Source organism: Lytechinus variegatus, chromosome 10 (assembly GCF_018143015.1).
Source record: "Lytechinus variegatus isolate NC3 chromosome 10, Lvar_3.0, whole genome shotgun sequence".
Classification (NCBI taxonomy): Eukaryota; Metazoa; Echinodermata; class Echinoidea; order Temnopleuroida; family Toxopneustidae; genus Lytechinus; species Lytechinus variegatus.
This window is the reverse complement of record NC_054749.1, coordinates 16,270,827-16,283,054: the sequence shown is the minus strand read 5'-3', so window position 1 is coordinate 16,283,054 and position 12,228 is coordinate 16,270,827. Positions and strand designations below refer to the sequence as shown.

Below are 12,228 nucleotides of genomic sequence, written 5' to 3'. Positions count from 1 at the left end.
TGAGATTCCAGAGTCACAAGGGAAAAGATCAAATGTCATTGAGGTTATTATTTGACTATTTTAGAAGTTAGATGTGTAATATATTATAACTGGCGGAGATGTATACTGTTTAAAGTCTAGCCTCAAGGTAGATTTGAATTTTGTTATTTGTTTTATAGGCACCCCACCAAAAAATTAAACAGCAAATTACTAAAAGTATTGTCTTTAAATATATTCATTAGCATTATTATCACAGACATTGCTCAAAACTTACCAAGAATGCGCACTGTATACTAATAACTGTGGGCTATAGTGGCTAAAATAGGCACTAGGCTATGCCATAAAATGTGAAGATGCCGATAGACATCGGCATCTGATTTGACTATTTGTGCATATGCACGAAAGCACCATCTAGTTTCCGTAGAGACCTAGTTCATTATAAATTAATATTTTCAGGGGGGAGGCTGCTTACCGATGAACCATAGGGCCATAACCCTCTGTTCCCCCATTGGCTAATATGGCATTGGTTGTTATGATCATTGTATTATAGGGACAACATAAACTCCAGTGTTGATACAGCATCACATGTAGTTTCTATTAAATCTTTGGTGTAAAAATACACTTTTCATCAAACATCTATTCACACATTTGATATCCGTTCGTTTATGTTTTCAGTTAATACCAGTTTAAAAAGTGAAACTCTGAAATTAAGAAAAGTTTGTATTAAATTTATTTACTTGCACTTCAAAAAAACTATTATTCATACAGGTCCCAAATACTGGAATGGTATGCACCAAAGCCTTAAACATAATAACAACGTACACACATTAAAAAAAAACACCTTAAACTTTCATTTATTTAAGAATACCTTCCATAACACATGCAAATTCTCTATTTGGCACAATACTTTGACTCTCGATCCCTTTCCTATTTCCTATTCTAGGATGAACACGATACTTGTTTCCCTTGTTTTTACCTCTTTCTTCCTTTTTAATTTGTGATGTTACTGTTTTTTTCTGGACCTGTTTTTTTCTTTTGTCTCTCTCTGTCTCTGTCTCTCTTTGTTATAAAAAACCTGTAATGTTCTTCTATAAAATTGAACATATTTACCCCACCTTACTTTTAATTACCTGTGGTTAAAATCACTATTTATTTCCAGAGGGGCTTACCAATACAAGCTTTGCTTTATAAATAAGTCCCTCATTTTCAATTTGACCTGTAATTTTCAAATATTTCTTTATCAAAAATCTGTTTGAAACTCTGACTTCACCAATCACTTTTGTGTAATATCATTGTAACAGAAGTATCTATTATGACGTTTATTCTGTGTTGTATATTATGTATGTATGTGTTTGTTGTTGTGTTTATTATCTGAAAATCAAATTGAAATTTATTGAATCAAATTGAAGTGTATGCTCCATTCTTTTTTTACCATAGGTCTTCCTAGTACAACTCCTATGGATACATCAAGTAAGTACCAAGACAACTGCTCATAAATAAAATCTGTGTTTTCTTAATTTTTTAGACTACTAGAATGTATTTGTGGAGGTGTCATGGTATAGTGGTTCAGTCACTCGACTCTTAAACCAATGGTCAAGGGTTCAAAAAACATCCGGCGCTAATGTCCTTTGGCAAGGCACTTATCCACGTTTGTCACTCTCCACCCAGGTGTTAAATGGGTACCCAATTGATGTAAAAGTCAATACGATTAGATTGGCATGTGTGCACCAATAAATAGTTACCTGGCCAGGATACTCCCCAGGGAGTGGAGATGGGCACTTTATGTGTGACACAGTGATGCTTCCTATGACTGGAGTAATAATGATTACAATGTAAAGCACTTAGAAACCAACATTATGAAGCGCTATATAAAATAATGTAACTATTATTTTGTTTAAGTTCTATCTAAATTGTTATACCCTGCATAATGTGAGTATGTATATAAGTGATGACATAATTCTTATCAAAAATTATCTTTGCAAAAGATTCAAATTATGTTAATGATGTAATAATTATAGTAATAACTGGGCATTAGAATGAATTTTAGACCAACTGGGCATTAGAATGAATGAATATTAGACCAACTGGGCATTAGAATGAGTGGATATAAACTAACTGGGCATTAGAATGAATGTATATTACACCAACTGGGCATTAGAATGAGGGGATTTACTAAGCATGGTGGAACAGTGGTGTAATGCCCGCCTCATGAACCGGAGGTTACAGTCTCTATCTCTGGTCGAGTCATATACCAAACTACCAAAGACTTTAAAAAATGGACCTTCTTCTTTCTTGTCAGGAGCTCAACATATGTGCATGTAGAAGGGTAATAATAACATATGTTATGCAGTCCCACCCAGGTGGGGGGGGGCACTCAACCATAAAAGTGGTAGGTATATGTGCCACAGGCAAGACAAAAAACGGAGGCTTTGGAGCAGGCTTATTGTAAAAAAGAGGGTTCTCAGAAATACTAATGTTTGTGAAAACAGGATCCTGGAACAGTTCACCTGTGTGTGAGAGCATATGCATCCCTATGGAACGGGCAAATATGCGTGCAGCTAGCCCGGCAGCCAGAACGGCATAACGAAAAATATGTGAAGCTTTGGAACGGTTTTCTTTGTTCTTTTTCTAAATAAGGTAAAAATGCTACGCATTGGAACAGAAATTTGAGTGTAAAAATGGGGGTCCCCTCAGCGGCACTTCCTACCATGCAATATATACTGAGTGCCCCTTCCCCCCCCCCCGGGAGTCCCGCTGGGAGAACATTTCGTAATAGCTGAACTGGCTTCCCTTGATACATAAGGATTGTTATTACTAATCGAAGATAAACCACTTCCTCCTTATCTTTTCTCACTACACTCTTAAAGTCGACCTCGATGTCGGAGAATCCCACGAGATCCGGTCCCCAGGTTATCCTGACTCCTACCCAAACAATGCAATGACTACCTGGTACATCACAACACCTTCAGACTACACCTTGGAAATCATATTCCATGATTTCAATCTGGAACCAAAATTTGACGGTCTAAGCATAGGGAAAGGTCATACACCAGGGAGTATGCTGTGGAAGCGTCTTTCTGGATTAGAATTATCTTCCCCTCCTATCAGGTATGTGTAGATTAATAATACTGATTGTTTTGTACTGTAGGCCTATATTTTTTTTTACGTTTTTATTTATCTCATACACATATCACAAACAAGTTTAATAACAATATAAAATAACAGTGTACAGTATGGATAAGTTACATTTTGATAAAAAATACATACAAAAACAAAAGGAAAAGAAAAGAAACATAGAAAAGAAATACAGGTCTGTTCGTCTACATTACCCAAAATCTAATAGATTCCATTTTTTAACAAATCTATACATAGTAGTGTCCCTATAAGCAATACATTTTTCTGTTTGATACACTTGTTTTAATTTACTGATATACAAGTCAAAACAAGGAAGGATATTGATATATCTACACAGATATAAAGTTTTCTTTGCTACAATAAGGCAATGATTTAATAACACATCTTGCTTGTTTTTAATTCCGAATAAAATCTCTTCATCCTTTACTTGGATAATTTCCTTTTTAAATTTTGTATGCCACCATCTTGGAAATTCATTCCTAAAATCTCGAGCATGCAAACATTCTACCAGCAGGTGTTCAATTGTTTCCTGTTCTAGTTTACAAAAAAAACACATCTCATTGTCTACAACTTTCATTTTCTTTAATTTTGCATTTACTAGTAGGCATGTTGTATTTATTTATATTGAAATATTATTGTTCTTGTATCTGGAATAACTTTAAAAGGCAATTCATAAATATAACTAAAATCTTCTTTACTTATATTATACCTTGATCTCCAATATATTTCAGAAGTAGGGATTTGGTATTTATTTTCTTTTAATATCATATTTATGATCTTGGTTGACAATTTTGATATAAACATTTTTTTATTACCAAAAACTATAAAAATGTCTAATTTTTTTAACAAATGTCGCCTCTCCAAACAACGAGCTTTAACTGTCTGTGGATTAGCAGAAACAATTGAACGCCAAAGAAAAAAGGATTAATTGAAAATTTTTATCAAATAAATCTTGTATAAACCAAATACCAATATTGATTTGTACTGTATATGATAATAATGATAATATGCAACATTTGCATAGCGCTTTATGATACCAATAGCACTGCATGCTATTACCTTCAACCTTAGCGTGGCTACCCTGATTTGAACTATTCTCATCATGAAAAATCGTCAGAAGGCTTGTAAAAGGGTACTTTCTAAAAGATTATACAACTTTTATTTGCTAAATTTCACGGTTGAATAAACAAGTCAAAATTAGCTATATTGGGATTTTTTACACATTTCTATTTTAAAAAAAAAATTATCGAATATGATGACAGTCATTTTGGTGAAGAGTATCTTCAACCGTTTTCATCATTTCATGGTTCAAGGAACATTCAATGAAAGCAAAAAATATGATTTTCTAATATAATACATGTAGACAAGTATTGTTTCACTTTGAGGAACAGAAAATATCATATCAGCATTTTTTGTTATGTTCATGACTAATTAACATGCTTCAATCATTCAAAGGCATCAAAATAAACATTCACGCTTGAATGAACATGTGGAATATTAATAGCTCTTTTTTAAATTATTGGAAAAAATGCCATTGCCAACTATGGATATCTGTTACAAATCTTCTTGCATAGTTCATTTGAATTGATTTTTGTCTCACCTGCATAGCACAGTGAGACTATAGGGGCCGCTTTTCCGACGGCGGCGGCGGCGGCGTCAACATCAAATCTTAACCTGAGGTTAAGTTTTTGAAATGACATCATAACTTAGAAAGTATATGGACCTAGTTCATGAAACTTGGCCATAAGATTAATCAAGTATTACTGAACATCCTATTAGAGTTTCATGTCACATGACCAACGTCAAAGGTCATTTAGGGTCAATGAACTTAGACCATGTTGGAGGAATCAACATCGAAATCTTAACCTGAGGTTAAGTTTTTGAAATGTCATCATAACTTAGAAAATATATGGACCTAGTTCATGAAACTTGGACATAAGGTTAATCAAGTATCACTAAACATCCTGCATGAGTTTCACATCACATGACCAAGGTCAAAGGTCATTTAGGGTCAATGAACTTTGGCCGAATTGGGGATATCTGTTGAATTCCCATCATAACTTTGAAAGTTTATGGATCTGATTCATGAAACTTGGACATAATAGTAACCAAGCATCACTGAACATTTTGTGCAAGTTTCAGGTCTCATGACTAAGGTCAAAGGTCATTTAGGGTCAATGAACTTTGGCCGAATTGTGGGTATCTGTTGAATTACCATCATAACTTTGAAAGTTTATTGATCTAGTTCATTAAACTTGGACATTAAAGTAATCAAGTATCACTGAACATCCTGTGCACATTTCAGGTCACATGACCTAGGTCAAAGGTCAATGAACTTTGGCCGAATTGGGTTATCTGTTTAATTACCATCATAACTTTGAAAGTTTATGGATCTGATTCATGAAACTTGTACAAAAGAGTAATCAAGTATCACTGAACATCCTGTGCGAGTTTCAGGTCACATGATCAAGGTCAAAGGTCACGTAAGGTCAATGAACTTTGGCCATGTTGGGTTTTTTTGTTGAATAACCATCATATCTCTGTAAGTTTATGGGTCTAGTTCATAAAAAGTGGCCATAAGAGTAACCATGTATCACTAAACATCTTGTGCGAGTTAGAGTAGTTTTCAAAGTCAGCACTGCTGCTATATTGAATTGCGTGATGCAGGTGAGACGGCCAGAGGCATTCCACTTGTTATGAAAATCACGATGTCTAATGCTTCAGTGAGCATGTAGTATTTGAAAATAATGCGAATGAGAAGAGAATTTTTTTTATTTCCAAAGAATGTCTCAGGATCAGTTGAATTTATAGACAATTAGTGGTGGATCCAGAATTAGAAAAAGGAAAGGGGGGCAAGAAATGGGGGAGGGGAGCCACTAACATTTCCCATTTTAACAGTTTTTGTCTCACATGCTTGAGACTATAGGCGCTGCTTTTCCGACGGCGTCAACACCAAATCTTAACCGAAGGTCAAAAGTTACAGCATTTTGATTTTAGGGGGGAATTACTTTTTTGTGTATATAATAATGGGTTTTTATAAAAAAAATCTGTAATCTGATAATTAGATGCCATGAATTTCTGCTAAGGCTGTAAACCATAATCCTTATTTTATGATACTAAGCTTTTTGACTCAAGACCATCATCATGTCTGGTTCATGTAGAAGTTGATGTATCCACTGAACAATTTCATCTTTATATCTACAGATTCAGTGGTTCTGAGTTTTGGATGGTGTTCACCAGTGACATATCAGATACATATCAGGGATTTCTACTAGAGCTAGTAGTGGTTTCTGAGTCTACAGGTAGGGATCACATACATTTGATTTGGTTTTTAGATTGTCCTTACCAAGTGGAAATAATAGCTTATGCCACAGTAGTATAATAGTGATACTTTTAAAATTTTGATGTCAAAGTGAAAATCATGTTATTCAGCCTATCACTGGAGTGGAAACGAGCAGTCATATTTTTTCATGCAAGTATAGAAAACATAATAATAGAATTTCATTCACACACTGAGATATGAATGGACTTAGAGTGTAGCCAGGAATTATTTGTAAACTGTACATTAAAAACAATGTAAGATGATTGGATGACCTATGCTGAAAGTAAAAAAAAATCATAACTTGGCTTTCATAAATCTAATGGATTATATATTATGTGTAAGAGAAAAGAAAAGCCTTTATGTTCCACATAATTAATGGCAAATTGTGATCAGTCATGCATGAATGATTATAATATATGGAGTGTGTTAATGCATATTTTCATACCCTTCTGTGATCATTGAAGCATAACTTGCAGTACTTCAGTGATCATGACTTATTTCTTATTTTTTTATGAGAGTTGAGATGATATGCTTCATTTCATAAACAATTCTTAACCTCATCTTTTTCACTATTTTGGGAGGAAATGAATTATGAAAATTGATTCTAATTACACCCCTGTACAAAATTCAGTGGGGCAACGCCAGTCAGGTATCCGTTCGTTTAAATTTTTTGTCTCACCTGCATAGCAGAGCGAGACTATAGGCGCCGCTTTTGCGACGGCGGCAGCATTGACTATAATCTTAACCTAAGGTTAAGTTTTTGAAATGACATCATAACATAGGAAGTATATGGACCTAATTCATGAAACTTGGGCATAAGATTAGTGCACATCCTGCTCGATTTTCAGGTCACATGAGCAAGGTCAAAGGTCATTTAGGTTCAATGAACTTTGGTCAAGTTGGGGGTATTTGTTGAATTACTATCATAACTTTGGAAATTTAATGATCTAATTCATGAAACTTGGATATAAGGTTGATCAAGTATCAGTGAACATCCTGCCTGAGTTTCACATCACATGACCAAGGTCAAAGGTCATTTAGGGTCAATGAACTTTGGCCAAGTTGGGGGTATTTGTTGAATTATCATCATAACTTTGATAATTTATGGATCTATTTCATGAAACCTGGACATTGGGTCAATCAAGTACCACTGGATATCCTGTTGGAGTTTCAGGTCACATGACCATGGTCAGTGGTCATTTAAGGTCGATGAGCTTTGGCCGTTTTGGGGGTATTTGTTAAATTACAATCCTAACTCTGAAAGTTTATTGATCTAGTTCATAAAACTTTGACATAAGAATAATCAAGTATCACTGAACATCCCCTGTGAGTGTCAGGTCACAAAACCAAGGTCAAATGTCAGTTAAGGTCAATAAACTTAGGCCATGTTGGTGTAATTGTTGAATTGCCATCATAACTTTGACAGTTTATGGATAAATGTGGACATTCGTGTCGTTGACAAGTCTTAATCACCATTCAAATGTCAATGAACGTGGTATTTTGTCATTATATGAATGGTGTTTTTGTGGCGGATTATTTATGATAGTTTTCAAAGTTAGCACTGCTGTTATATTAAATCGCATAATGCAGGCGAGACTGCCAGAGGCGTTCCACTTGTTTGCAAAATGCGTAATGCCAACTGAAATATTAGGAATTGCATATCAAATGAAACCCTATCATCTCATCTATTGGAAAATGTACAAGTCATGACCAGTGACGTGTTGCGCGCTACACTTCAATAATCTCAAGGTCTGAAAGAATGCTTTGTAGCATATAATGAGTCATTATAATTCTTGCATTACTGATCACTATTTGGAAATAAAGACCATAATTCTCTTTTTTCATATTCTATATTCATTTTGACAAAAAAATGAGATACATATACAGTTTATATTAAATGATTATATTTGCACCCCTTTACAAAAGTCACTGAGCACTCAGATAGGGTTTGTTTACGATATTTTGCATAGAACGTAATATGGATTGAAATGCAAATATTGCATATTAAATGAAAGCATAGCATCTCATGTTTTTGGACAATAGAAAATAAATCATCATGCAAGCATTGCATGCTATGCTTCAATGATCACAGCAAGGTCTGAAAATATGCATTATTGCATGTTATGATTCAGAATCATTCATGCATGATCGATCACAATTTGCAATTATAACAATATAAATGTACTTTATGGTTCCAAAATAGTTTATCTTCTCATATTGCATTGTTGTATGTAGTGTACAAATAATTCTTGGAGACACTGTATATGGGGCAAAAAGTGTCAGTTGGTGTAGTTAGTGCTAATGTATTAAGGCAGGATGTGTAGTAAGTGCTCCTTATTCACTCCATGTTACAATATTACCTAATGTATGAAGGCAAGATGTGTACTAAGTGCTCCTTATTCACTCCATGTTACAATATTCACTCCTCGACAATTTTTGCGATATATCTGCTGCCCAATTTTTTTTTACCTCGCCGCTCATTGACTTTTTACTTTAAAGTCTTGCGCAAATTTTGAGACCAAATTTGTGATGCCCGGGTACGCAGTTACGACATTACACAAAATTATGTAAGTGCATGTCAGACCCAAAATTGCTCATAAACCTGATTTCATGTACAAATCCAATGCAAATTGTGTATTTAGCCAGAATTTATAGATGTATCATTATTTCGAGTGCCTAGCCTCGACGTACAGAGCCCTGGCAGCTGAGATCTTATTCCTATCTAGGCCGGGAGGGGGGGGCCTCGGAGGCCCCCCCACAACAAATCGCGCAATATTTTCGCGGCGCGAAATTTGTTGACCGTGCCGCTCGCTGACTATTTACTTGCAAGCCTTGCGCAACATCTGAGACCAACTTTGCGTCACTCGGGTACATGGTTCCGAAATTACGCAACATTATGTAAGTGCATGTCAGACCGAAAATTGCTCAAAAACGTAATTTCGTGTACAAAGGGTGTGTTTATGCTTCCATTGTGAGGACAGAATCAGCGTTTTCAAACGTCGATTCAAAACGCCGATCGTAAATGTGGTTCTGGGAGTGCTGTTTATGCTTAAGAGGCAAATTCACGCTCTCCAGCTGGCTCCGCAGGAAAGCGAGGTCAAACTGGGCGCGCCCTTTTTCGAAAGTTTTTTTCGAGTGTTGTTATTATGTGGAGATAACATGGAGCAATACAACTGTATATGCCCGCGGATTTTCATCTCACCGGAAGCATGTACCAAATGATGTCATTTAAACACGTTTACGATCGTGGTTCTGTTTATACTTCCCCAGAAAGCCTGATTCTGGTCAAACGACGTTTACAAACGCACCTTTTTCTGAGTTTACGATCGGCGTTTTGAAACAGCGTTTAAATGAAAGTAAGCATTGACGCAACCCTGTTTTGGACTAATCACATTTGGAAACGCTGATTCTGGCCTGAAAAGTGGAAGCATAAACACGGCCAAAGTTTATGCAAATTGTGTTTTCAACCAAAATTCATAAATGTATGATTATTTTTAGTTTTGCTAGTCTAAATGTATTTATTTTATGCTTTTTATGATCACAGAAGAGTCCCCAACAAATTTCATTGAAAAAACAATGAAAAACAAAAGGTCAAAAAACAAAGAAATACATAAGAAATTACAAAAAACAATATAATACATAAGAAAATGATTTGATATCGCAATTTTTTCATGTAAACTTGCTAAGAACACCACAAAGAGTTTCTTTACCAAAAATTAATACATTTGGAGCTTTATTTAGGGAGTCAGAGGAAAAAGTATGAGTTTGCATACGAATTATGCATAAATTAGCATAATCACTTGAGAGTGATTTGCATGAAATAAATTACTATACAATTATGTCCCAGGCAACCCGCGTGCCAATTTTCCGCGCGGTCTTAGGGGGAAGCCTGGGAGGCCCCCACTCCGGCCATATGAACTCCCAAAATACCCCGGCCTAGATAGGGTTAAGGGGGGCCTAATGCCCCTCCCTCCCCCCCCCAAAAAAAAAATGACAAAAATCAAAATACCCCAGAGATTTAGGGTTAAAGCAATACGTGTACTAAGTGCTCCTTGTTCACTCCATGTTACCAAATTATTTTCTCTGCTTTAATGTTAACCAGAGTGTGGCAGTGGCTCTTTCAGATGTAACAACAAGAATTGCCTGTTGAATGCTACGGTGACCTGTGATGGCCGAGATGACTGTGGAGACTTTTCTGATGAGGAATATTGTCGTAAGAACACTTCTTAGTTTTTAATGATAAGAAGAACGATAATAATGATGGCTTTTCCACAGCTCATATTACAAAATATACTATGTTTCTTTAACCCATGTAATCTCCTGAATTTTGAGATTTGTTTACATGAAATTTCCTGATTGATATAAACACACAATGGCAAGCATTGTGCATTACATTGCGTAGTAACATCTAACAATTTTTTGTGTGGTGCTCATGTGATTGGCAGCCAAGATCTCTAAGGATCATATCATCAATGCAAAATAGTTTTGAAAACTGCAAAAATCTAAAAGATCCCTCTATTCATAGTAACCTTCTGGATATGGAAAGTTAAAAATCACATGTCTCTCCATTTGAATTGTAAGTTGTTACTGATGATCTGTTCATTTCAACATTAAATTCAGCATTAAGCTGCATGATTTTCCTTACATTTTAAAAAAGTAATTACATAGGCCCATATACTGGAGTTGGGTTTGATTTAAACTCTGGTTTTAAGTTGTGGTTTAACTATGGAAAGCCAGTTATTACATCAATTAACAGTAGAGGTTCAATGTATCAGCTCATTTCATTCCCAAAACATTATAAATTGCCTGGGAAGGATAAAGTATGACAGTTGTGTTTACCATTAAAGAATAAGTAAAGAGCACAGTAAACATGAGAAGCATTCACTGTAAACAAAATTTTGAAATGTTTGGCTTCCCATAATTTTAGCACAGAGTACGGCCCATAATGTCAAGAAAAGTTTTCTTCTTCTGGCTTCAGTTGCCTCTTAGCAATAAAAAGTTAATGTTCAATATGATTTTATTTGCATTCCTTTTGGAAACAATTATTTATGAGGGTTGCTGGGTGCATTTTGTGTTCAAGAATTTGAAGATTTGTGTGAACACTAATATACTTTGATTCTGATCTTTGTTAAATATGTCTATACAAGCCTAGACTAAAACAGGTAGATATCAACACCCCTGTCATATCAATTTTCTTGTTATGCACAAAATTTTATTTTCAACAGCTTCGTGTGTTCCTATTCCAAGTTCTGTGTGTGGACAATTGCCATACAACTTGACATACTTTCCAAACCGCCTGTTTGAAACCTCTGAAGATGCAGTTGCTTATTACGATTTTGTGAGTATACATCTTATGTATTCAGGTTACACACCACGGGTGATTATTGGGTTAATCTTTGTGGTTGCAGATCTTTTCTACCTGATTTACTTTTTTTGTGTCTGCCCACCATGGGTGGTTGCCAAGGCATTTATGTTTGGGGGTTCGGTTCTCTGATCCTCTGTCCATCCCATTTTTTTTTTCTTATATAATGATTTTTAAAAGTATACATTTAGCAGTGACAATATTCTGGTTATTTATTTTTTGTGTTTAGTTAGTTCAAAAGTTGCAGTGGTCATTTTATATCTGAAAATATCCTGCTCTTGCGATAATTGAAGAAAAAACTTTCACTCGTTCTGGCTTCAAACTCGACTCATGTGTGGTAGATATGCACAGTATCGAAGAGCCAAATGCAAGATACAGAGAAAAATGTAACAACTGTAAAAATGGAATAACAATAGGACCACATAGGAAG

At 35.2% G+C, this 12,228-nt stretch overlaps 1 protein-coding gene across 1 annotated transcript in view; it reads left to right on the top strand.

The window, feature by feature from the left end:
• The window catches only part of LOC121422636, a 176,514-nt gene that overhangs the window by 142,665 nt on the left and 21,621 nt on the right, over positions 1-12,228 (top strand). Inside the window, exons 71-75 of the mRNA XM_041617797.1 lie at positions 1,417-1,449; positions 2,847-3,087; positions 6,319-6,416; positions 10,539-10,649; positions 11,662-11,774. Coding sequence (XP_041473731.1) covers positions 1,417-1,449; positions 2,847-3,087; positions 6,319-6,416; positions 10,539-10,649; positions 11,662-11,774 — 596 coding nt within the window. The remainder of the gene's footprint in view (positions 1-1,416; positions 1,450-2,846; positions 3,088-6,318; positions 6,417-10,538; positions 10,650-11,661; positions 11,775-12,228) is intronic.